This window comes from Sander vitreus, chromosome 10, assembly GCF_031162955.1.
Source record: "Sander vitreus isolate 19-12246 chromosome 10, sanVit1, whole genome shotgun sequence".
NCBI classification, from domain to species: domain Eukaryota; kingdom Metazoa; phylum Chordata; class Actinopteri; order Perciformes; family Percidae; genus Sander; species Sander vitreus.
The window spans coordinates 25,698,731-25,726,450 of record NC_135864.1 but is presented as its reverse complement, the minus strand read 5'-3'; the positions used below and the strand labels follow the sequence as shown (position 1 = coordinate 25,726,450).

At 43.8% G+C, this 27,720-nt stretch overlaps 1 protein-coding gene across 5 annotated transcripts in view; it reads left to right on the top strand.

Annotated features, from left to right (window-relative positions):
* The window catches only part of LOC144524639 (storkhead-box protein 2-like), a 75,277-nt gene extending 50,700 nt beyond the window's left edge, over positions 1-24,577 (top strand). For 3 of the 5 annotated variants that reach the window (XM_078261031.1, XM_078261034.1, XM_078261035.1), the window contains exons 3-4: positions 8,708-11,141; positions 17,085-24,577. In XM_078261031.1, the coding sequence (XP_078117157.1) occupies positions 8,708-11,141; positions 17,085-17,289 (2,639 nt within the window). In that variant the 3' untranslated portion in view covers positions 17,290-24,577. Of the gene's footprint in view, positions 1-8,707; positions 11,142-11,673; positions 11,854-17,084 lie in introns of all 5 variants that reach the window. The other 2 variants (XM_078261033.1, XM_078261032.1) reach the window with 2 other exon arrangements.
* The last annotated feature ends 3,143 nt before the right edge of the window (positions 24,578-27,720 follow it).

The following is a 27,720-nucleotide window of genomic DNA, read 5'->3' as shown; positions in this document are numbered from 1 at the left end:
AAAACAACGTCATTGACCTTTTAAGAACGGCTTGTTTATTGCCAAGGCAATATGGTCAAATTTACATGTGTTATTTAAAATGTAATAATAACTTATAACAATAACTTATGTCACCAGTAAATTGCTGTTATACAACAAAAAGAACCACTAGATGGCAAATTGGTATTTTACAATAACAAGGAATGCACCACAAGGCTTACAAGTTGCAAGTGAGCGCACCATTAAGTCCCATCTGTAACTCTCTCTGACAACAGCAGTGGCCATTGTGCAGCTAGTCTGTGTCTTTAGCTGCAGACTGTTGTACGTCCCGCCGGTGTTGGAATCCTGAAATACAGCCACATGTTTAGCTGTTTAGCTTTTAGCATTTTAATCGTGATTAAGGCAGCCACTAGCTAACGGTAGGATAACGGTACCTGCTGCCAGGTGTAGTGTTAACTAGCGTAACATAGAGTGATGCTTCTGTTGCCTGTAATGACCGTTTCCGAGTACCAGAGAGCAGCACAGGCATTTAAGTGCCACCGAAGTGAGGCACCGAAATCCGCGTTGCTATCCGGTTTGTTAGATACCGGTCAATTCAATTCAATCGTATCAAATCATAACAATAGTTATCTCAAGACACTTTACAGATAGAGTAGGTCTAGACCACACTCTATAATATACAAAGACCCAACAATTCCAGTAATTCCCACAAGAGCAAGAATTTAGTGCAACAGTGGCGAGGAAAAACTTCCGTTTATGCAGAAACCTCAGACAGACCCAGGCTCTTGGTAGGCGCTGTCTGACGGTGCCAGTTGGGGGTGTGATGAACAGTGGCAATAACAGTCACAATAAAGATAATGGAACAGTGACTAGAAATAGTAGTCGTAGTAGTTCATGGCATAGCAGGGCACTGCAGGGCGTTACAGGATGTAGCGTGGCACAGCAGAGCATAGCAGGACGATACTGGAGGTTTCACAGTATATCATCGTATTGTTTTTCTTTTGCATGACTGGGCCTTTATTTAGGTTTACAGAGGCAAATGATACTACATTGATGATATGATATACATTTAAAACTAGTAACTAGACTAATACAAAAGTAATCCCTCTCAATCATCACTGAGCACCTAAGCTATTTTTTGCACCACCTAAGCCGTATGAATGTAACTAAATGACTTTTCTCAGATTTAATGATTGTAGTTGTTTATTATTTGCACTAGCGTTGCCAACATTTTAGACACAGATATTGTAATAATAATGGTCCAAAATGATGGCAAATTAAAATTGAAAAACGTAAGATTTTCTTGAGGGCCGACTCCCTAAACCCCCTGCCAAATACATGCACCCAAGTCTTCCACAAACCTAGGGAAAACTCTGGAAGTGTTTGGTGGTGTCTGTATCTGCAGAGACCCTGCCCTCTGCCTGGATTTTCTCATTTATGTTCTATTTTTGCTGTGCGTGGAACGTTTGTTAATGGGCATTAACAAAGATCCTTTGGGCCCTGTGTGGGGGTGTAACCCCCAGCCAATAACAGAATGCAGGATGTGCAGCCGTTCTCATTCCCAATACCGCTGCTTTGTCACGCCCCTCAGCGCCTGATACCACCGCTCACTGAAGCACATCAAAACACACCACTGTGTGTTGTGCAATGGTGTGTGTTTATTTGTGCTTAAAGGTCCAGTGTGTAACGTGTTTAGTTGTCCTTTTTCATGAATATTTACCACCACCATCAATTCCAAATATTCCTTTTGGCTTGAAATTTTACATTTGCGTTCGCATGAACTGGGGTAGACGCTCCATATTCATGCGCCATCTTGAAATACATTAGCCGGTAAGGGACATACTCACGGGTGCTGTTGATTGCGATATATGATCTCAACGCTAGATGGGAGAAATTCCTACACATTGGACCTTTTAAGAACGTAACTGCCGTGAAACAATCAGAAAATAACGTTTTATTCCTCTAATTCGCAGATTTGTTCTCGCTGATGCCGCTCCGTCTCTTTATTTACCGTCTAGCTCGCTGGACCACTGCTGCGCTCTCTCTCTGGCTGTTGAGCCAAAAACTGTACATGACACAGTGGAAACACTACTTTTACTTCACTGAGGTTTTAGACAGTCCACCCACTACTGAAGGATGTGACCCTATGTTGCTGTGGCTCAGCAGTGTGTGTGAATGAGAACTGGCGACCTGTCCAGGGTGTACCCCGCCTCTCACCCAGTGTAAATGGATGGTTGCAGGATGTAACCCTAATGTAACATTTTCCTAACATTGGAGAGTTCTACGGTTTTAGTTTCATTTTTTTTTTTATTTCCAGTGGCTTCATTTTAAGTGGCAGCAGTTAGAAAGTTAGAAGTGTTCAGTCTTAACACAGTCAGAGCCTGCTGGTAGCTTTGCTTCTGAGCCAGCACCAACACAGAGGAGGAGCTGTATAGTTCTGTAGTCTTCTGTGTAAATGAGGACACATTTACCCATTTTCTGCAGCTGAAGATTGACCCTGTCAGACTTAGCCAGTTGGACAGAAGTGGCAGAATCCTGTGGTGTGTACCAATGGCAATGGTAATGTTCATAAGAGAGCTAGTGAATGTGTAGACTTTTGGGCATTTTAGGCCTTTATGTGTATAGGACAGCTTAGACATGAAAGGGGAGAGAGAAGGGGAATGACATGCAGCAAAGGGCCGCAGGTCGGAGTCGAACCCGTGGCTGCTGCGTCGAGGAGGAAAACTCTGTATATGGAAGCCCGCTCTACCAGGTGAGCTAACCAGGCGCCTCAGACTTAAATCTTTGATTATTTGCCCAGATATTTAAGTAGACTGACCCAACTAAAGTTGAAGAAGTAGTTCCAGCCCTCTTACCTGTTGCAAAGAGGGCAACCCATTGTTTGGAAAGCACTGGAGTAAACACACAAGATAAATTGTGTTAATTGCTGTGCTTATGAGGTCTTGGTAAGTTTATTTTTGAACTTATGACAGAGCCAGGCTAGCTGTTTCTCCTGCTTCCAGTCTGTATGCGAAGCTAGGCTAATCATGTCCTGACAGCTCTGTACTGAACACAGAGCCATGAGACTGGTATCCATCTGAACAGAATTTCCCAAAATGTTGAACTATCCCTCCTACCAATAAAATCAGGCTGATCAGTTAGAGTATTGACTGGCTGATATAACTTCCAAATCTGCTATGGGAACACTGTGGTGTGGAGAGAAATTTGGAGGTCAAGAAAAGTTAACTCTTTTTTTATTTATTTTTTTAGCAAAACAATGCCCACTACAGTTTCTCAGTGCTCGAGTGATGTTTTTAAATCTTGTTTGGTCTGACTAACGGTCCAAAATCCGACCACATCGCTAATTCATTTGTCAATCAACTGATTGATTCATTCATTAAATGTATTATTCCAGTTATAATTTTTCAGCTGTAATTCTTCTCATTTTTGATCAGGCAGTAAACGGTTGATGTCATGTTCCATGGTGGACCTAATCTGTCTTTTTACATTGCATGGGTTTCCCTCTTTAGAGAACTTGCGTCATGTCACCAAAGCAACTGCACTTGCATGATGTAATGACAGGCAACACACACACACACACACACACAGCTGTCTGCCCAGCTGCTATTCAGTCTTTCAATGAGTTTTTAATGTGTCAATCTGTCAGCTTCAGACTGATTTTGAAGGGTTATTTCACCCAAATGGGACAATTTCATCAAAGTCAATCAGTGCGTTTAAACACCATGTAAACACCTTACCTCGGTTAAAATCTGAGTTCTCATAACCCGGTTAACAGACCTAGAGAACTCCTTCAGTAACCGGGTTATTCCTGCATGTATACACCTTAACCGGGCTATGATCGGTTTAAGCGTCCGCGCATGCTTCAACCGGACATACTCCGTCATACTGCGCCATTTTGATGCTACCAAGCCATCACTTCCCGTTAGCATTCCATTGACTGCCATTCATTTTGGCGCCACTTTGATAGCGAATAACTTTACATCTGAAGTGTTTAAAGACTCTATTTGTCCATTGTTTATTTCTGAAGAAACACGACAATGTATAAAAGAATCCATTACCTTGTAGCTCACGTTACGGCTCCGTAGCAGGCGTTTTTGTAAAAATAGGCTAACGATTGTGTCATAGTCATTGTCGCATAGTAGAGGAATTACCGTACAGCACAGGAGAAGCGCGCAGGCAGTTTCGTCTCACATTAGCTGTTTAAGTGTAATTACTAATGTTAACTAGCATTTTAGTTAGCAATAATTAGCCTGTGCCTATGTTATCCCCTTACATATACCTACGCTCTCCGTCTCTGCAATATTCGGAATGATTGAGATTTCTCTTGGCACAGCTACCAGAAGACTTACAACTTTCAGACAGGTTGCTCACGGCGCATTTACGTCGTCTCTCTCAGTTGGAGGCTGCGCAGTAACGCTAGCCATCACCGGAAAAGTGCTTCTAATGGCCTTCGCTGGTCTCCGTCCAGAGCCATGCAAATGTCAACAGTTGGAATAGCCCATAGATGTGTATTACAGTGTTTCCCACAGATTCGAAAGCAATTTGTGGCGGGGGGGGGTATAAGAGTAAAAAATGACATAACATTATTTATTATACGTTTATTTGATTCACAGCTGCTATATAGTGTTTTGACCTCGACAACCCAACTGCATTTGACTGCAAACTTGTGACTAGTTAACTTTTTAAAGCAAGCACAATCGCTTGTTTGCTAAGAGTCGGGTCGGTGATTGTGAATGTGTGATTGTGAATGTGTGATTGTGAATGTGTGATTGTGTAAAGGTGTTCACGAGATAGATACCAACCTTTAGTGAACTTGTGAATTTCGCCAGCCGTCTTCTCTCCTTTATGGAGACAGACGCTGTGTGGGCTCAATGGTTTTTTTAAGCCTCCAATGTTGCCTTACAGGCAGCTAACCCTCACCTTAACACTAACATAACTTCTTTGACATAACCATTGCCGCGCTGCCTGGAAGGCAACGGTGGGAGGAGGTGTGTGTGTGTGTGTGTGTGAGCGAGACACAAGTGACAGAGAGACGGAGGAGAGCAGGGAAAGGAAATGCAGAAGAACGTGTTTTAAATAGCGTTTAGAAAATGAATAACGAAACGCAATGTGCGGCAGCCGGTGTTGATAGTGAGGCGCACCGCCACACGTTAGTCTATTTGTGGGAAACACTTTATTAGTTCTCACAACAATTTAGTTTTCTTAGCTACCCCGTGAGAAACAAATCTGGCACTTGTCTGGAGGTCTGGAGACAGACTGACGTAATAACTGGGCGCGGGGACCTTCTACGTAGCGGCGCTGACGTCGGCAAAATCTGAACACAAGTGGTCAGCTGGAGTTGCGTGATCGACACAGGTGTGAACGGCGATGTCTCAGCTGTTTGGATCACTGAAACGCATTTTTTAATTGAACTGAATTCAATTGCAAATGCAGTCAGAGAGAGCGATGAGGAGAGAGAGAGAGACGGAGCGTGCCAGTATGGACTGAAGTGTTGACGTGATTCAAAAAACGTTCTTTAATCATGAAGCCAATTGTTGCTGTACATTTCTCTGGTTTATCGTGAACAAGTGTATGAACTACACTGCAGACTGGATTCTCTATTGTGAAAAGCGGAGTGGCGGCTAATTCATATGAACGGGTCTAACGTGGGTTGAATGCACATCGGCAGGTCCGTGTTGTATAAATCTGGTCTAGGAAATGGGTGTACCCTAACTGCGCTGCATTTTTATGAACTATGATAATGTGGCCATGGGTCACATCTCTCGCTCGCGTCTTCATCTCCTTGCAGTTCTCGTACATATTAGGGGTGGTGAATCACCAGAGGCCTCACGGTGCGATATCATCGCGATACTTAATGTCACGATACGATATCATCGCGATGCTTATGTCACGATACGATATCATCACGATTTTAGACATATTGCAATATTCTGCAATATATTGCAATTCATAACCTTTTTTCTTCTAATTTTTCCCAATTTCAAATGATATCCCCAAAAGGAAACTTTGTCAACATCTGTTTTATTTAAAAAGATACATTGCTCTGTCTGTTCATCTCACTTCAATTTTATTGCTGCCAAATGGGATTGTCAAGCAGACAGACTGACCAACACATATATAATAATAGATTGATACTTGGCGTCTGAGTATCAATACAGTATTGCCACGGGAAAAAAATCGCGATACTATGCTGTATCGATTTCCCCCCCGCCACCCCCACCCCTAGTACTCATAACACTGAACATCCAGTAACTACTGTTTTCCTTTTGTGTGTTTTTCTTCTTTTTAAATGTTACCAGCTTGGTGTTTTTGAAACTTCAGCGTAAAGGATTGTGATGTTTATCACAACTTCAGCAATATCTGCTGCCACAGTTTACACACGCACTTCCTGTTTCCCACTTTGACCCATTGTAGTTGAGATGAGAGACTATTAGCATCATTAGCAACCAGTCTGGACCCTGGTCTTTCCCACTAATCTCATCATTAATAGGAGACGCCTGCTACAAGTTTCCCCCTGATGCCAGTAGATTGAGTGCAGAGATTGATCAATGTAATATGATACATTTGAATGTGTATTACATTGTGGCAGTGTGAGTGTGTTGATGTCAAGATTAGCCCGTCCTGAATCCAGAACAGAAGCTTTCGGTCACAGCGCGCTTCTGTCCCCACCTCCTTCCCTGTGCTCGGCCTTCTTATCACCAAGATAGAGAGGAAAGGGGATGGACAAACAACTGTGTGTGTGTGTGTGTGTGTGTGTGTGTGTGTGTGTGCGTGTGTGTGTGTGTGTGTGTGTGCGCGTGTGCCTGTGTGTGTGTGTGTGTGTGTGTGTGTGTGTGTGTGTGTGTGTGTGAGAGTGCGTGTGTGTGAGTGCGCGTGTCTGTCTGTCTGTCTGTCTGTCTGCGTGGAGTTGCATCATTCTGGCTGGGCTGAAAGGCTGCTATGATGTAACTGGCAGTAATACCTCGAGACTGACAGAGAGAGAGCAGGAGCTCCTGAGGAGAGAGAGAGAGAGAGAGGGATAGGTTAATGGAAGGAAGAGAAAGGAGGAGCAGGAAAGAAGAATAGCGAAGAAGCAGAGAGTATGAACAAGGAAGAGAGAGAAAAAAATTGCGAGGAGGGTTGAAGCAGAGCGGCTGTCTGGGCATTTGTAAACTGAAATGAATGCACACACTGTAAAAGAAAGAGGATGGCTGACCGTGGCTTCTCCCAAAAATCACCACCCACCACTGGTGGCTGGTGATCACAAATAATCCAGAAGTTTCTACTGGAACTCAGTAACATCTCTCCTGTGGTGTTGTGAACTGCACTGGGGATACGGAACATAACACTCTAAGGGCCCAAACAGACCAAAAAAACTTACTACAGGGCTAAATGTTTTATGTTGTATGCATACCAGGGAACTGGTTCCAAAAAAAAAAAACCCCGCTTCCAAACAGAAAAAAACACAAATCTTACTTAATTGTGAAGAAGTGGCTGCCACATCTCTGTAAAATCCACAATAAGAATATTAGGTGTTATTTTTTTGTTTTTCTCCTCTCTTTTAAAGGCATCATCGCTAAGATGGCTTCTGTCCCTCGCTGCCATATTTAGGAAAATAATAATGAATGGACAAAACATGCACACACAAGCTCCATAGACGTGCAGTTGGATGTTAGAGTGATGGAGCAGTTTTATAGTGCCCATGAGATGAACTAGTCATAGATAAGGTGTATTGGAAAGAGGAAGCATCACTAACAAAGTTGTGTATTTATAAAAGAAAAAAACTATATACAGATAAGAAAAAGCAGAAGCCACAAGCACAGAGGTTAGGTGAACGCTGTGTCAAGAAATGATGGATCGTAATGGTGCACACGTTCAGACTCAGTCGCTCCTCGAAGGCATTCGTCTTGCTACACTCGGTTGTACATGTTAAAAGTGACACAAGTAGTTTTGCGGAGAATGAAAACAGGCGCTGAGAAAGACTGAAGTTCAAATCCTGCCTACTCTCACACGTCCGTACGATTATTTCTTTCAGATAATTCAGACAATCTGACACACACTTTGTTTAAAGCATACTGAGGCCTTTCCATAATCAATTTCTGTGGATTTTGATTCAACCATATTTCAGTTTTGCCAATTTGTCAATTTGAAACAAATATATAATAGATGTACTTGGTGTAATGTATATAATATAATAACGGACATTAACGTGAAATCTGTTAAGAGTGCGTTAAAGGACAGGGAAACGAAAAGGAAATGTTAAAAACAACCTGGGCAAAACAAACCACAGCCAACATGTTCTAAAATAAATGAAATATATAAATGAATACAATGTCACTTTGCCCTTATATTGCATTATTATACATTACACCAAGTGCATCTTTTATTGAAATGCTGAGGATAAACATCACAAAGTTCAACTTTTTTTCCATTGCGTGCTTCGGTTTCCAGATGCCCTGTTTCAATATTCTTTTTTTATTACTGTAATTGAATGTTTTGATGAACGGTCCTCAGGTTTCTGCCACTACAGTGTTTACATGTACTCACTTTTATATTTGCAATGAGGATAGTATTAAACCAGCATTTCTTTAGATAATGTCCTAGTTCTCTGTCTACAGTAGATGAAATGCCAAAACCAGGCGTGAAATACTTCTCACACAGTTGGATCTTGCTTCATTTATAAGAATGATGTGGACCTGTGTGAAATGGGTCCGCTCTAACTGCTTCTTGTCTCTGGTTTTTTGCTCAGGTGTTCCCACGCCAACGGAGGAGGTTCTGCACCACACGCTAGGCATGCTGGTCCGTGAGCGGAAGATCTACCCGACACCCGACGGATATTTCATTGTGACCCCTCAGACTTACTTCATCACTCCGAGCCTAATCCGAACCAGCTCCAAGTGGTACCACTTAGACGAGCGATCCGCTGAGCGACACCAACAGCAGCAGCAGCAGCATCAGAACCAGCAGCAGCAGCAGCATCAGCAGACGCAGTGCACCTCCCCTCTCTCTGGCACCATCACCCCGTCCACCTCTGGAGCCGTGCGAGATCGAACACACGCAGTCACATCGAACAAGTCCAGCCAGAACCACAGTGCGGGTGGCGGAGGAGGTGTGGATTCTTTTTACAACAATAGTTACCGTGGAGACGACCCTCCGAGCCACCACACCACCCTGCAGCGTCGATCTCCCAAGGACCACCGGGAGGCGTACTCGTCCCCGCACTCCCCTCAAACACCTCCTCAGCAAGCAGGAGGCAACACAGAAAAGAGTCGCAGCACCCTTGGGTTCCCCTTCAAGACGGATACGCTCACCAAGCACCGAAGTGGGGGAGTAGGGGGAGGGGGAGGGGGAGGAGGAACAGGAGAGACGGAGAAACAAGCAGGTGGGGGAAGTGGTACAGCAAGTCGGAAATTTGGTTTAAAGCTGTTTCGTCTGAGCTTTAAGAAGGACAAGGCCAAGCAGCTCGCCACCTTCTCTGCACAGTTCCCCCCTGAGGAGTGGCCGCTCCGCGACGAAGAGGCGCCCAGCCAGCTCCCACGCCATGTAGAGATGGAGATCATCCGCAGAATCAACCCTGATCTCACTGTGGAGAACCTCGCCCGGCACACGGCGGTCATGAAGCGCCTCGAAGAGGAGCGCGCCCAGAGGAGCAAAGCGTCGTCTGCCAATCAGAGCTCCAGGAGTAGGAGAAGTGGGGGGAGACACAGGAAACAGTCTCAGACCAAACTCAGCCGCTCGCATAGCAAGACGAGGGCGTCCCGCGGTGAGCCAAGCGACGGTTCCCACCTGGAGCTTGCCGACAGGGACTACAGAGCCTACTCGTCCTCACTGGCTCGGTCACCGAGGGAACACGCCCTGGCCATGGAGCGGCAACGGGCCCGCCTTCACCTGGCACACAGCAACCCCAACATCCTCGACTCCTCCCACCTGCCTGTCACGCCAGAGTGGGATGTGTCCGGAGAGCTTGCCAAGCGGCGCACCGAAATGCCTTTCCCCGAGCCAAGCCATGGCCCGTCAGCCCACCACTCCAAAGTCCACCGCTCACACTCCCACACCCAGGAGAGGAAGTCCAGGAACGAACGCAGCGACAAGGCCAAGGAACGCTCCAGATCCATGGACAATTCTAAAGGACCACTGGGAGCTGGGTTGATTGGACCACCCGATTATTACGACGACCGGAGCCGTTACTACACTGACGATGGCACCCTGCGAGCCAATCAGAGCTCTTCTCACTACTCTCGAGCCACCCCACCCTCAGCCAAACTGCCTGTGGATTCTCTGGGGCTGGATGGTGGCAGGAGTTTAGAGAAGAGTAAGAGCAGGGACAGCCTGCCGGCATACTCGCCCAAACCACTGCTCACCGCCGTCCCTCCTGATGATTACTTCCAATGCGCAGGTTCCTCCGAGGCTACTCTTACAGCAGCAAACCCAATGGGAACTGTAGGCAAAAGTAGCCATGATGGATTAAAACTAGGCAGCGCTGACAGGCAAACGGACAGACAGACACCCCATCCTCTAGAAAATAAGGAGGACTTGTCAAAGGTGGGACCTAAAGGTGGCAGCCTGCCTCCAATACCCCTCTCTATCCCTGACCCACCACTTCCTAATGGACGCCCTCCCCACAGTGCCTCCTCTGGTCAGGAGAAACGTAAGGAGATCTTTAGTAAAGACACACTCTTCAAACCTCCTCCTAGCCTCCCTTTGCCCGGCTACAGCTCCCTGAGAAAACCCCCAGCCCTCGCCTCCTCTACTCTGTCCTCGTCCTGTGATGCACTTGATTCCCAGGAGGCCTTTGATGCTCCCAAACCTCTGGTGGCTACACCGTCTGCTCCCCCACAGGGGATTGAACCCTCTACCAGTGCTGCAGAGGCTTCCTTCGACTACTACAATGTCTCAGACGACGACGAACTCGAGGAGGGCGGGACTAAAAGTCGAGGAGAGGACGAGAAGGCTGGAGGGGGTGTTGTTGGGATGGGAGGAGGCGGAGCAGGGACCATGCAGTGGCTTTTGGAGAGAGAGAAGGAAAGGGATCTACAGAGGAGGTTTGAAAGAACCCTCACCTTCCCTGGTGCTAAAGAGAACCTTCCAGAGCCCAGTCAGAACCAGCAGTCAGCCCACTCTGCTCGACTGGACAGTATGGACTCCAGCTCCGTCACTGTCGACAGTGGATTCAACTCCCCACGGTGAGAACATGTATATACTGCATACATACATACATACATACCCAAACCGTTTCTGTTCCCGATACAATATAGGCACATTTACCACTCTCATCTTCAATTTATCAAATGCAATGGATTGCATTGTGGGGTTGTTAGCAAAATCTTTTCATTCATTTCTTTTTAGTTTTAAGGTAAGCTGATTATTTCTTTTGCCCCGCTGGCACACGAGAATAGAGAAGACTGCAGGTGACATTTGCAAGAATAAATCATGTCCTACTTTGTGCAGTTGTAAAGTATTATCAGTAGTTTTTCAGCAGACCGAATCTGGGTCAGTCCATCTGAAACAACACTGTCACAGCATTGAGCACAGTTAGCATTCAACATAATTGTATTGAATCTGAATCCAGTATCAAATTCATTCATTGAATCAGAATCCTTTCAAAAAGGTCCCTATTAAATCTAATTTGGTTTCGCTTTCAACGTTTGTAAATAACTTAATTTCATAAATAACTAAAACTGTTACTGCTCTGTTACTTTTCTTGAACCCAAAAAGCAGCACTCGGGCAAAGACAAGCAACAGTTCAAGTAGATTTATTCAAAAGGTCAGAGAGATGGAGTTTGTTGAGCTTGGAGTGTCACTGTGGAGCCGGGCAGGCAGAGAGAGCGGGCCTGGCAGCTGGGAAACAGACTGAGGAGACGCTGGACGAGGCAGGCAGACAGGGCTAACAGGCAGGTAATGGACCTGAGGCACAGGTAAACACAAGGTGAGGCAGGATCCAGAAAACACTGAGCTAGAGCTTAGTACGGCCGAGGCGTTAGTGGCGAACTGCACGAACTGACGAAGTCTAGACTGTAGTGCTGGGGCAGTTATACTGCTGGAGCTTGATGAGTGGAGTTACAGGTGGATTGGCAGCAGGTGTGAGTCACGCCCAGACAAAACACACACACACACACACACACACACACACACACACGGAAGCTGTGTTCGAAACCGTTCCCTCATTCACTCACTATTTCCTATATAGTGTTTATTAAATAGTGAAATAGTGAATTTTTCAAACATCGTTGCGTCAGTAGATGCGCCGGTATGTGCGCTGGTTATTTGTGTGACAGAAGCAGGCGCGCCAAGCAACATGTAAACAAAGGGGAGAATAGTAAACGGTCTTCTTCTTCTCCTCCTCCTCCGGGAAAACACGGCCGCGTTGCGTTGTGGTATGCAGACATGAACCGCGGAGAATTGGAACGTCACTACAAAATGGCGAACACACTTCAAAGTGCACTATTTTCGGTATAGGTAATGGTTTGGAACACAGCTACGTAGAGAGAGTGACAGACAGACAAGAGACACTAGGGCAGGGTAAACGGCAGAAAACGCAGGGAAAGGAGGAGGGACACAGACACACTCAGTAGTGTCACAACAGTGTCAAACTACTGTCATTATGCATTTATCAGATACAATGTATGACTTGCAATTTATGGAGCCGTTAGCAAAAAGTAGCATGCTAATGTTGCTAATAAAGATATGACGGGTCTGATAAGTGTTTTAGGAGCTTTCTCAACACAGGCCTATTTTCTTTAACAAACCATATCAGTAATATGATATTTGGTCTCTGAATTCCAAGTAGTTTACAAATGAAAGTTATCTCAATATCATTGCCAGGGATTTGGCTGCAGCTGCTGACACCGTGGTAAAAAGCAGATTATCGGTTATTGCTGTCGGCCCCGAAATTCCATTTTAGTACGTCTCTGTTTGTTGTGGCTGATACCAAATACAAAAAAACAATACTATTAATCTCGCAAAAAACGTGAAAAGGACATTAGATATATGTTTTTGGATTGACACGTTTAATTTTTATAATACAACGCCAATGCTTAGAGAGCCTTACCATCCCTAGAATAAAGATTGCTCGTTTCCGTTTGCTGCCGAAATGCTCTCAGCTTCGGTGCTGAATGTTAGTGAAGTCAGCCAAATTAGCCTATTTTTTTATTTATTTTTTTAATCCGACACCGGTACAACCTCCACTACCGCTGTCCAGTGTGATCAGGAGGGGCGCTCCACGGTGGGCTAGGATTTTATAACTGAACTATGACCAGGACACACACCTGAGTCTTAACATGAGACTCATGTAGCTGTTAGGGGAGTTTAGTGTGGGGCGGCCTGTCTGCAGGTGCTGGACTGTCCTTTAACTGTGCGGAAGACTGAATATTATATTTCTCATAGGGCTTCTCAATTATGGAGTGACTCATAATCACGATTATTTTGGTCAAAAATTGAAATCACAATGATTTAAAGTGACCATAGGTAACTTTTAGATGTTTCTGAAACTGTGTAATTTCCCATCTGATGATCATAAATGACCTGTAACAGCAAACGAGCGCTATTTTTATATAGATTTTATTAATTCCTCTGCCCGGGTCCGATTTTTCCCGCAAAGTCACAGAATGATTTACGGCAGGTAGACAGCGATACAGTAACACGTTCTGACGGGTCACAGATTCCGCTGTAACACCGGAAAAGCCAGCGTTGGTGTATCCAGCCAGTTAAAAGGTAGCAGGAGATTTCTTTATATTACAGTTATCTGCTGTAGTTATGGCTGATACTGGAGCAGGACCATCACAGGGAAGAAGGGAATTAAACGAAGAACAACTGAAGGCTAAAAGGGAAAGAATCTCGCTCTGGCTTTCAACAGACGGAGACAATTACGGGGTTGTAAATAGCCTCTTTCCGACCAAGTAGTTACAGGAACGTAGTTATAGGAACAGTCCACTTCTAAACAGTTCTACTAACTACTCTCCCCCAAAACCGTTTTTTTACCCATTTGCATTCACACTGGCCAAGTGGCCATAGGAACTGGTAGGAGGGGTAAGGGAGTTCAGACAAAGTTGTCTGAATGCCAGTGTAGACCTTTTGTGATGATAACACAAACATTTCACAAGAATGTCAACAGGTGTGATTTAGATGGCTGTGTGAACACAAAAGACCTTTTGTTATGATACTACAGCCATTTAACCTGCTGCTGCTCTTTTTAATCAAGCAGGTAGGCCTATCTTCATGCGTGCATGTACACAGTGTACCAGTGTACATGTAACAGCGTAACCCACTTTTCTATTAAATATTTCATTTATATCAAAGTAAAACACAACACAGCAGAGTGCAAAGATAAGACTTGTTTACAAAAGTAGAAGGCATGCTAAACAGTGACGCTAATACAATATTAAAAAGATGCAGAAAAGGGAAAAGACCCTGCCCTGAAGTAGGAGCTGAAAGAGTTACAGGAACTGTGGTCAGAGGAACTTAATAATCCCCAATTTGGTCCAGTCGGAACACGAGAAAAAAAGGGTTCTAGGGACGTTATGTTCTAGGAACCTGAAAATCCCTCCGGTCGGAAAGGGACTACTGATTCAAAAGCGACCCCCAGAAAGTCCTTCTTGACTTTACTACCACACAGTCACTGGCAAGGCTTACAAATCCTCCTTTTGTAAAGCTCAGTCCAACCCAAACACACTGAAACAATCAGGAAACAATCGGGCAGTATTTTCCTGCTGAGCTCACTGTCTTTGGAACCGACTTTTCATTGTTTTGTCTTAAGCTCAAAAAATCTTTTACTCACTTTAATATGACCAGTTATTACACAGCCTGTCTTTGCCTGATACAGTCTCTTCTTCTGCCCAAAGTTAGACAGCATTACAGGATATAGAAATCGGCCTTTTGGAAGCCTTCCATTCTGGCGTACTTGGGTAAGAAAGAAAAATAATATGCAGTAAAATAGCAATCGCATTAAATGAAAGAAAATCGTAGTTTGAATCGGTTCTAATCCAACTGGTATCCTTGTAATATTTTTATACTTTATTCTTGTCATATTACAGCTTTCGCCTAATTCAATTTACGACTTTGTTCTTTTAATCTCAGAGAACGGATATGTGGGATATGTTTTGAATGTGCAGAAAGTTTTGAACATGAACAGAAATCTTGCTGGAACACGAGTCCAGGTTTATAAATGAATTCATTTACCACTGACGTGAGTAGGGGCCACTAGCACATTTGTGCCGGGTTCAGACTACACAATGTTTTTGTTTGCTCTGATGGTCCCTGTGTCAGATTTGCAATCATAGAGTCATAGTTTCCAGGATCTTTTCCTTCCGTCTGTTCCAAAGGTTCGAACTGAGCAGGGGGAAGAAAGGCGTTTAAGTTTGCTGCTCCCTCTACATGGAACAAGTTACAGAAATCCATGAAACGATTGTGACCTTTCCTCTGTTTCACAGTTCCACGTCACAGCACCAGCAACATTATTCCTCTTTCGCGTCGCCAAATTTACAGTTGTGTACAGAGCCAGGGCTGCAGTACTCAAGTCCGGACTCAAGATGCTTTTCTGTTGTCTCGCACTCGTCTTGGACTCGCTGGAATTTGGACTCAGACTTGTCTCGGACTTGACTCGGCGATGGACCTTTTTCACGGCAGACATTTTGACTTGACAACCTTAACGATGGCTCAATTCCATCAAGTGTCCCAGTAAGCTGTTTCAGTGAGTCAGCACGCACAACACCAGGGCCTCTCCTCAGTGGAATGCAGCCATCATTAATGGTTTGGAATACTGCTGTGCTTTTCCTACTATGACGTGTCAACATGTCTGCCGTGAAAAAGGTCTATATTGGACTCGCCAAATATTCTAGTTGGTCTTGACCGAGTCCAGCACTATATGCTTTTGTTCTAAAGTAACCTCCTCCTTTGAAGCGCAATCGTTCAGAAAACCGGTATTAGTTTATTTCAAAATCGATCTAGAACAGGCATCGTGATTGGTCGAACTGGCTGCATCATATATCTCAATCATCAGGCGTCAATCATTTTCATTTTGACCACAGACACAATGTCAGTGCGCACTTTGTACTATGGATTCTTCAGGACAAGTGATAAGTTCAAGAATGGGAACATTTCCATTGTATATTTTAAGTAAATAATGTGGCCTAATTTGACCCTTTCTTTCTACGATCTTGACTGTCTCTCATTTGGACTCGGCCTTGACCTGGACTTGAACCTTTTTGGTCGTGGTCTTGACTCGGTCTCAACTAGTCCGGGTCTTGGACTCGACAGAGCCAAGGAGCGCTCTGTGCTCTCATTGGTCAAAGTCACGGACATAAGGGAACACGTCGTGTAAGGCAAAAAAATCTAATCTAACAACTGCAGCGTTGGTTGTTGTCCACTAAGACACCCTACGAGGGATAAACCGATCGATTTTTTTGTGAAGTCTGGACCTGACATTAAGGGTTACTTCCCCAAACAAAAGAGGAGGAGGAGTAAATCATGCCTACATGTCTGTTGACTCAGCAGAGATAACAAGAAATGAGAAAAGTTGATTTACAGGAAAATAAATATTTGAAAGCCATACAGAATGCCCCAGAGCCTTGCTTACTGGGTTTGTGTTGTAAGGATTGATTAAATGCATATTCCTCTGTGTTGTGACGATGAACAAAAATCGGAATGTCTGTCACACAGGGTATTCAGTTCAGTTCATTTCAAACAACTTAAGTCAACAGTCAACCAGTCACATAAAAAACAAACGGACAAGAACAAACCATCGCAATCATTCAGTCAACCAACATGTCAGTAGCAGCACGTCAACAAGTGGGAAACCCAGGCAAGAGCAGCAAAAGCACACACAGGTTGCCGAAATGAAGCTAAATGAAATAAAGTAAGTGGTCCTGTTGTCTGTTTCCTCTTGTTTGTCCCAGCAGAAGTGGAAGCTTAACCACTTCATTTGGTATGGGGGCTCATTAAACCCATTCCCACTTTTTCAACTATTCCTACTACTTCACCTTACTTCCACATTCAAGCCAGCAGTCCAGTGTAGCGTCCACCTTTCAACATACATGCATTCACACCGCAAAGTCTTCGCAAATTGCATTCTCTAGTTTGGTGTTGTGGTTCTATCATGTTTGTCTCATGCATGTGTCACTGTCTCTCCGCAGAACAAGGGAGAGCCTAGCGTCCAACACCTCTTCCATCGTGGAGAGTAACCGTCGACAGAACCTGGCGCTGAGTCCCGGGCATCTCGGCATCACTACCGGCACGGGACCCCCCTTCTCCTTCCGCGCCATCCCAGAACCTTCCGGCACCCAACCAGAGAAACTCCAGAAGCCCAGCGCTTGCCTTGCGTCAATCACCAGCGTCTAGGGGCAGAACTAAGGGCTGGGCGGAGCGCCAAGAGAGCCAGTGGAGAGGGGCCAGAAAAGTAAAAAAGCCCCCCCCCCAATCCCTCTGAGGACTGTTACATCTTTAGACTGACTGAATCAGTGGAGCTGCCACAGGCCCACTGTGGAACTATAGCTATTAACACGCACTGGCGCGCGCACACACACACACACACACACGCACATGCACACACACACGCACACACATGGACAGATACAAACTGAGAGAACAAAAAAGAGAAATTTAGACCACCACGAAACTGTTCTCTCTCTCTCTCACACACACACACACACAGACATAATACACACCAGGCCACTGGGCAGACTCTGACCATGTCATTCTACAGCCTCTAGTTTACACACTGCTGTTGTGTTGTTTCACTTTCACGTGGGTTCTAGTGTGTGTTGGGTGGGTGTGCGTGTGTGTGCGTGCGTGTGCGTGTGTGCGTGTGCGTGTGTGCGTGTGCGTGTGTGTGTGTGTGTGTGTGTGGGCTATGTTTGTATAATCTGTAATCTCAGGTCATGTTATTTCCACTCTCATTCCAGCTGCTCCAGATAAGCGCATCTCCCTCTAGTGGTGTCTCCTGGTATTACACACTGAAGAGATGCAGCTCTGCTGACTACTGTTACTGATGGTACACACATTCTCACTGATCCAGCTACTCACTTGTCTCCGTTAGGCTCTTCTCTAAATTCACCACTGGCGGACACCTTGTAAGGTGCAGTGCCACAAAAACAATGGCAACGAATACCCTTGACCATCACTCCACAGTGCATCAACAATGTGAGGTGGGTGGGGGGGTTAGACAGTCAAATGAGTAACCTGGGCTGTTTTTTACTCTAACACTCTGTAGAATGAAGCTGAGCAGTTCTTGTATCTGTTGGATGCCATGATGCCCATTTCAAACTGCCTGAACACTGTGGTCTCCTCCACTGTTGACAGATTATATGGACAGCCTGAGGTGTAGCTCCAGGGATGAGATTTTTGATTACAGATATTCTCCCATTTTTTTTATTTTTTATTATTTTTTTTAACGTTGCCCCTCATGTCCAACTGGATGCAGCTGAATCATGTTTCCGCTTTGTCGTGGCTGCTGCAAACAATCCTCTGCCATTTCCAGCCAGCGTGCCAATGTCCACCGGACACATGTTCTCTTCTCCACTCCACTGTCGCAACAGGCTGTAACGGAATAAGATAAGTACGAAAATACACAAAATAATAAGAAAACAGTGGATAGCTGTCAGGGCCACCGTAAATAAGACTTTATTGATCCCTGAGGGAGAGTCCACATGACAGCAGCACAGAGACAGACTGAGAGGTAAGAAAACAAATAGAGAACTATTTAAAGAAATAAAAAATATGAATACGACGCTTCCGATTCGCAGTCTCGTTTTCGGCAGTTAAGGGGAAAGTTAAAGGAAACATAACTTGGCATTGCTCAGCGACAGATCCTCCGTTTTCTGATCCTCTTACTGTTGTGAAAGCGAGATTTAAGGTAAAGCAACCCACTTTGAGATTTGTGAAAGCTTTTTGTATTTGTAAAAAATAAAAATAAATAAATGACAGAAAATAAGGAGATTTTCACATGTAGACCACATTGGACCGGGTCCAGATCAAAAACCCACTTTACTTGGGCGTCTGGGTAGCTCAGTTGGTAGAGCAGGCGCCCATATATAGAGGTTTACTCCTCAACGCAGCGGCCGCGGGTTCGACTCTGACCTGCGGCCCTTTGCTGCACGTCGTTCCTCCTCTCTCTCTCTCTCCTTTCATGTCTTCAGCTGTCCTATAAATAAAGGCCTAAAATGCAAAAAAAAACAACAATTTACTTAAACTGGTCAAATCACTATATTATCCGGGAGAGGCTAGAGAATCTTTAATTCGTGAAAATGTACACAAAAAAGGGGGATTTCCCTGCTTGTCTCACATTAGAACCACATTGGACCAGTGCCAGACCAAAACCACTAAACCTGGACTTGTCAAATCTGGAATACAACATCCCAGAAAAGCTGAAAAAGATTATCCAACATAGTTTTGGGATTTGTGAGGTCTTTATTGTGGTCTTGCTGTGAAAAAAAAAAAAAAGATGTGAAATCTCCCTATTTTGCATTTTTTTCACAAATAGAATAGAGCTTTAACAAGTATCAAAAAGTCAAACAAGAAGTGGGACTCAGACAACTGAAATGAGTGACTGAAAAGAGTAAGAGGTGCAGAAAACAGAGGATCACTCGCTCAGCATGTTATATGTTATGTTTCCCTTAGCTTTCCCCTTAACTGCCCAATCGGAAGCTAACTTCAGCGTTGTGATAGTGATGAAATTAGAGGTGACATTAAAAGAGGAATATCCAACATACCTTACACAATATAAGTGAGTTTATATATACAGTGTATAAATGCCTATATGTATTGACAGTTGACATGAAATTAATATTTAATGACATGCTGCATTTTGTACTGACTTTGTCTTTATGTACATATAGCAAAAGCAGTCTTTCTTGTTTGTTTGTAGAGTCACTTCACCGCGGTGTTCGGATAGCTATTGAGGTCCTGCAGATGACGTCACAGCCGCCACACCGTAGCAACGGCGTAGATTTTACGCAGAAGTATAAATCAAGCTTCAGTCGGTAGACGTAGGCTACTCATGAAGTTACTTTGGTGTCAAAGGAACTCAATCAGTTAAGGTTGATTGTTCCTCATTCTCAAGTAGGATTATGCTAATCATGTTCATGAAATTCCTTAAAGGTGCTGTAGGCAGGATTGGGAAGATCCAGGACTTAGCCAAAGAATTTGAACATCGACAACTCCTCAGTCCCTCCCCCCACCCCTTTCTGCTAAAGCCTAAACGGTCTCCTAAGCCCCTCCCCCCACAAGGGAGAATGAATGCGTGTGCATGAGCAGTGATTGACACGCGGTTAGACACCCCCCCGGCCCTGATTGGTGCATCTGAACGGGGAGCGGTGGATTTTTAGGGTCAGTTTCAGCAAATAGGACAGAAAGTTAGTTTTATAAGTCTTACCTACTGCACCTTTTAATCTTAACACAGTATTTAATGGCTCATTCATGAAGAAACTACGAACCGTGTGGCTTTCGGAGCCGTCACCTTGCTTCTGCGCTTCAGTATGGCACGCCGCGCTATGTGGCAACGTCACAGCAGGACCTCAAAACAACATTTATGACACAAATAGCACACAGACAGAGAAAATCCATTCGTTTTTTTAATAGGGACAGTTTTCACCATGTAATGCTTGTATACATATTCAGTTGAAGTGAGAGGAGGGTGGGGAGTGGGTGGAAAGAAAGAAACAAAAACAAAAAAAAACAACATAAAAACGCAGCAAATGTTGGCTACACGACGTGTGAAACAAAGCACCTTCGTTTCAGTAAGCACTTGAAGCAGACTACAGCTGCATCCAGAGGACATAAGGGGTTACGGTCATGTCCCTGTCGAGTTTCACAGCTACAAGTGGGAATTTGAAACTAGCAAATATCACCGACCCTTTCCAGTAGATGGGTAGGTTTAAAGGCCCCCGCCCATGGTTGTCCAAATGTACGTTCATGAGGCAGCTGTACTGGCACTCGAGGTGGCTGAGCGTCCAACAGAGAATATGAGACATGGAGGGGATTCAGAGGACTAAACCAGACCAGTGTTATACACAACAAGCAGGGATGTGACTTTGTTGTTTTCCTTTTTCTTTTTTTTTCTCCTTTTTTTCAGTATTTCTTTAGTTATACACAACTTTATTGTCAATTTACATTTCTATCCACTTCATGACTACTTGAGTCTTTTTTTTCGTCAAACTGTTTGAATCCCTGAGCCACTCTCACTCCTGGTGCTAAGATGTATTATGGCCAGCGACGGCCATGATAATAGTCATAATAAAAAGGGTGATGAGAGAGTTGGAATATAGTAAATGGTTGCTTACACTTGTATAATAGGTTTCACCTGCATACTTTTGGCAATGGCCATTTAGTCCCTTCTATGAAGCAGGTGGGTGGACTGGGATTACACAGTGACGGAAGAGGCGTACAGGGCGACAGCTGACTACGGCACAGGGAGATGTGAAATAAGACCTACGGTACATTCAAAATGTGTTGGTCTCACTGTAACTAGACCTGAGCTGAGCTGGATTTACCTAACTCGAAGAAGAAGAAGAAGAAGAAGAAAAAAAATCCTGCAGTCCTATAGGTCAATCATTTCCCATCCTCCTATAGGCTCAGGGAGCTGTCAGTCACCCCAGTGTTGTCGTCCTATAGGCTCCTCTACAACTACCTCCACAGCAGCAAAAACACAGCCCGTCCTTTCTACTATCACACTGTCATCAGCCTCTAGCCTGTGAATGTCTGCACACACACACACACACACACACACACACACACACACACATACACACTAACACACTACACATCAAAGTGCTGGACTCCCTATTGTTTCCCTTTCTTCACCAACAAGGCTTCTTCTAATGGTACATGATAACATTGTGGTTCAGTTGCCAACCCCCCACCCCAAACAAACACACACACACACACACACAGTCCTTCTCATCCTCCTTATTACGGCCATTAGTGGTACATAACTTCCTCTGCAGGGTCCCAGAAAGGGACTTCAACCCAAAACAGTGTTGGCCTTCTCACCAATAAGACGTGTAACACAATGTCCTGACATACAGCTATGCAAGCTAGCCCGCAGTGACGAGGCACAACGAAGTCAATATCAGATTCAGTGAGGATATGCACACTGTAAGACGTCAGATATACTCCAAAGCCAGTTCTTCATGGGCATACGTTTGCACGTCTGCATGTCAGACATGAGCAGCAGATGAAGTTTACGTCACATGGACCCTCACAGCTACGTGTAAAGTACAAAATTAGCCTTGAGGGGTTCAGTATGCTTGAAACAAACCAGTTCACACAATGTGTTGTCTGACCATGTCTACAGTCAGTGTATCTACCTGTTCTGAATTGCAACACCCGCCTTTAAGTGTGCTCTTAATTTCCACACTGGAAGGCCTAAACAGCATCTGAAGAGTTTGATGTTACACGATCCGACGAGCGCTTCATTTGTAGCTTACTGACCCTCAGTAAAAGATACAGGTGTAGCTGCTTTTGGTTAAAGGGTGCTGTGTATCAGGATACTTGTCGCTCTCACCTTGAGTTAACTTGTTTGCTGTATGGTAGGACCAAATGGTTTTTATAACAATCCTATTTATTTTCATAGATTTCCCCGTGTTCGCTCAATGTGCGGTGCTCAGTTTCCTCCGCCCTACAGTCCTTGCTGCAGCTAACTACTGTATACTGTTGGTCTGGGCAACTGTGTAGGCGCCATGACCGACCAGTAGGAGTCATTAGTGTAGCGACAAGGACAAGAACCCTCACTGGCTTCACCACCTGCGAAACACGTTTGTGTTTGTGGGAATCAAACTCCTGAATTGGTAGACTGGAACTTTAACTCTTCACTGCCATGTTTATTTTGGCCATCACTACCTTCATGTGCTCTTAACAATTGTAACGAACACTTCTGTTCGTGACAACTTAATTTAAGAACTAGTCAAACGGCTCTGTGTGTGATGTAAGAAGGTGTTATCCGTACCACTGGAGTAGGATTCTACTCCCTGACATACTGTTGGGTTTTAGTTCTCCTTCTACCACCGCATTCATTCCTACTCTCTATGTTGCAACTACACAGAGGTACAACCTCATATCTTAGGAGTAAAATGTTCAGTATGCTACACTTCAAACTGCTAATACTAGGGCCTTACCCTCTTCTCCCTCTGTACCAGGGGACTGGTTTATATTCCTTCCCCAACGGACTCTTTCTATTCTACGAATATGGTCACTATTTACAGTCTGTTCCACCGCTGTTCTTGGGTTCTAGTCCCCGGGACGTATGGACTAAAATCAAAGAGAGACTAAAACTACCAATAATTCAGATTTATGTCTCGGTTCTTTAAGTATTCTAGGACAATAGCCTGTAGTCTACAATGTCAGCAGGGTTGTAATACTACTTAAGGGTTTTAGTTCCTTTTCTGTCAATATATTCTAGGAGTATATTGTAACTGTAATAGGGTTCTTTTCCCTGCGCTAGCCCAACAGTAGGCTTTATATTATATATATATTATAAAGCCCTTATCCCTTATTCCAGTGATTCTCAAAGTGGGGTCCCCCAGGGGCTCGTGGCCTTCTGCCAGGGGTCCGCGAAAAGTTTTCACATTCATTCATTTAAATCACATCATGATATAAAACATATTTATTTATTTTTTACAAAAGGCAAATATTACATTTTTTAAATCTATAATATTTCATAGATTACGTTCTAATAATCTAATCTATCAAATCTATAACTCTTAGAAACTGCAAATATGTTTAATGCACGTCTAATATCTTTGCAATACATTTCTCTTGTGTTCCTTCACATTAACCAAGACTATAGAAGTGTAAAGAATAGGCTACGTCCAATTATTCCAAGGGACATACGTGAGCGGGGGGTGCCCAGTATATTCTCGATCTTGTAAGGAGTCCTTGGTTGAAAAAAGATTGGGAACCTCTGCCCTAATCTATGACTACAGAGACGCATAGACAGTGAAGGATATAGCCAGATTCTGGGAGTAATGTTCTAGTCTCTGTTCCACCTTTACCATTCAGAGGGTGCCCTGTTCCTAAAAATACAGCCGTTTCAGTCTCTGTTGTACCACTAATCTTGGGTTTACAACTACAGTGGAGTTCCTGTCCTTACAGTGGACTTTAATCTGTATTGTACCACATTTCAGGGCTTTCAGCTCCTGTTCCACAGCCACAGTGGGGTTCTTGTCTCTGTTCCACCAGTAAATTAGGGATGTAGTCCCCTGCCCGGTGGAGGTCATGGGTTCCATCCTTCATGTCTGATGATTGCACTGCCCCCTACTCAGCTACTGTCTGGCCCAGTGGCCCTCTATCAACCCCTGGTCCCCTCCAGCCACAGTCCTGCAACCTTCCATCCCTTTTCTACACTGACAGTCCATGAAATGTCTTCCCTTAACATCGGTGGTGGTTTATAAAAATGGAGGTTCAACAATAACATTGTTTCTAACGGTGACGGTATGTCATACCTGTAAATGATGTTTATCTGTCATGCCTAGTCAAATAATTTAAACAATAAAAAGAGGGATTTTTTTAAATGTCTATAATATCTGAAAGTCCCTTTGATGTGTAGTACTGGTGTTACCATTGTTGTAGTGTATGTGATACCCTATTGGGATTGTGTTACTTTTTAAGATAATAAAATAACAATGTTTGGTTACACCACTGTTGCGTGTTTTAATGTGATCAACATTGCTGCCTTGCATCCAAGATTTCTGCTCCATTTTTTTTGTTTTTCAAACGAGGGCACAGAGCAAGTTTCTCGTCATTAATGCATATAGACCTATTTTATACACTGTAACCCCACCGCCGACTGCAGCCAAGCCAGCCCCCACCTCAAAAAACATGTTCAAGCCGGCCATATGAGCCAACCCCCACTTGTTTTGTGGTTCGCGTCTATCCTAAGTATTACGGCAAGAGCGTGTAAGAACTGACTTCAAAATAAAAGCAACATTCAGGTGAACATGATATGCAATTTCACATTCATTCAATAAAAACATAAATCAGTCAGTCTGTCAATAAAAAATAAATAGGCTACATAAATGAATCAAAATGAATAAATATTAAATTAACAAAATTATTTCAAACGACTCCGTGCAACCAGTAACCAGTAACATAGCTCAAGCACGGCTTTCATTGTTCGACTGGTCGTGACTGTTTTATATATATATATAAAATAACTTTACATCTGAAGCGTTTAAAGACTTTATTTGTCCATTGTTTATTTCTAAAGTCATAACCACGGGACTTACTGTCGCATAGTAGAGGAATTACCGTATAGTACAGGAGAAGTTCGCAGGCAGTTTCGACTTACATTAGCTGTTTAAGTTTAATTACTAATGTTAACTAGCATTTTAGTTAGCAATAATTAGCCTGTGTCTATGTTATCTCCTTACATATACCTACGCTCTCCGTCTCTGCAAGATTGGGAATGATTGAGATTTCTCTTGGCACAGCTACCAGACTTAAAACTTTCAGACAGGTTGCTCACGGCACATCTACGTCGTCTCTCTCAGTTGGAGGCTGCGCAGTAACGCTCAGCCATCACCGGAAAAGTGCTTCTAATATCCTTCACTGGTCTCCGTCCAGAGCAACGGGATCTGTTGGTCCACTCTTATATACTGTCTATGGGTACCACCCCACTTGAAAAAATCCTGGAATTTCCCCTGCACATATTTAATCTTTTATTTAACAACTTTAGCAAATTTGCTTCACTACCGGTATGAATAGTTTTGATGCAAAATATTCACAGTCGTTTATTTTACATTTTCATGTCATTTAGGCCTATTCGTTACACCTGTTGTGAAACAATCCGATCACGATTGTTTTGTAGTTCGAATCCTATCATCTACTGGCTTGACGTCTGTGAGTAGATTCTGAAAGCAGTGGCGAGATCTCGGAGAACAAACTGTCACGAAGCAGGGTTCAGTTCACAATGTTCTAAAGGTTTAATGAGACACACAAGGATATACACATTTTAACAATGGCTCACTTAGATGACGTGTAGTAAGATAAGAAAGATACTCAGGATGGACAGAAAGGGTTGTCTCAAGGTTGGTTCACACAGATAAGTCGTCAGGGAAGGAAACAGTGTTACAGTTAAAACAGATGAGAGAGGATTTCTTCAGAGTTTTCACAGAATGGAATGTAACATATTCACAACACAACACCCATATTGTGTAAGGGCCTTTGTCTAGAGGGCATTATCAACGTGGCCGACCAAACTGCCTCTGGACGCAATTGAATATACCTTCAACCAATCAGAGCAATGGATAGCGCCGAGTGACACATGCAAGTCGGTCGGTTTTGAAGCAGAAAAAAAACCCACAGCAGCCTGGTCACACACTTTCTCATAGATAAACAATACACTGAAATGTCTTTCTGAAACATTTTAGGCGAGAAATAGGCCATAAAGTAACAGAATCCTCATTCCTATTTGATCAGCACTGCCTAGCTTGACAGTTGGATCTGAGTTTCGTAAGCCTTATGCGCTGCGGAGAATGCCTGTTACGTTACTTTCAAGTATGGCGCTCCTTCCTCATTTTGAAAACCTGCCCCACCAGAGATAGTGATAGGCCCGCCCAGACCATGACTGGATACTAGATTCCAAAGGGGCGCCTATTTAGTTCAATATGTCCGCTCGCCTGGCACATACAGCAAACTAATTCTAAGCTTCCGGGTTTACTTCCGTGATATGCGGCTCACTGAATGCGGCTCACTAATAGTGGTTTACTAGCCCCACCCGCAAATTCCCACTCGGCCCACAGGCTAGACTTTACATTACGAAGGCGTGACAGGTTTTTCAATCGCTTTTCTCGTAAAGTTTTACAAATATAAAAAAATCAATGGATTAAAAATGTATAATAGAGTAAAAGGAATACATTTCCAAAGACCAATCTGACAGTGCATCACCTCAGAGTGGGTAAATGCTAGATTGCACGGGATACACGTGTCGACGTCAACACAGGCATACTGTGCAGGCGTCAACACTTGGGCTTCAACACCGTTCCTTCCGTTACTGCAGTTTTTATATTTTGCATTCATTCTTGGTTAACGACGTTGTTAATAATTTCTGCCCAATTTCGGATCACATTGCTTCTGGAACATGTCCGGTTGTGTAGTTTTTGGTTTCAAAAAGAGCTGGGCAATATATCGATATTATATCGATATCGTGATATGAGATTGGATATCGTCTTAGATTTTGGATATCGTAATATCGTGATATGACACAAGTGTTATCTGTCCCTGGTTTTAATGGCTGGATTATAGTAAAGTGATGTAATCTTTGGAACTTACCAGACTGTTCTAGCTTTTCTATTATTTGCCTTTACCCACTTAGTTATTATATAGCCTACACATTAATGATGATTATTTATCAAAAATCTCATTGTGTAAATATTTTTTTGTAAACCACCAATTGTCAACCCTACAATATCGCCGCAGTATCGATATTGAGGTATTTGGTCAACAATATCGTGATATTAGATTTTTTTCCATAGCACCCAGCTCTAGTTTCAAAGCCTTTACCTTTATTGGTGATTTCTCACGGTAGAAAGTGCTGCTGTACTCCGTTACAGTCAGTCTTCAGCTGCGACGGACAGGAAGCCCAAGAGTTGACACCTGGCAGTGTGCTCGTGTTGACGTCGACACATGTATCGAGTGCGATCTAGCATCTACCCTCAGAGTCTCATTGAGAACCTTCCTATTTCCACAGACCAGTTCTACTTAAATACAAAAATATAGCAGAGCACCTCAGAGTGTCACTTAGACAATATCATGATAATGAAGTGGAAAATGTAAAAA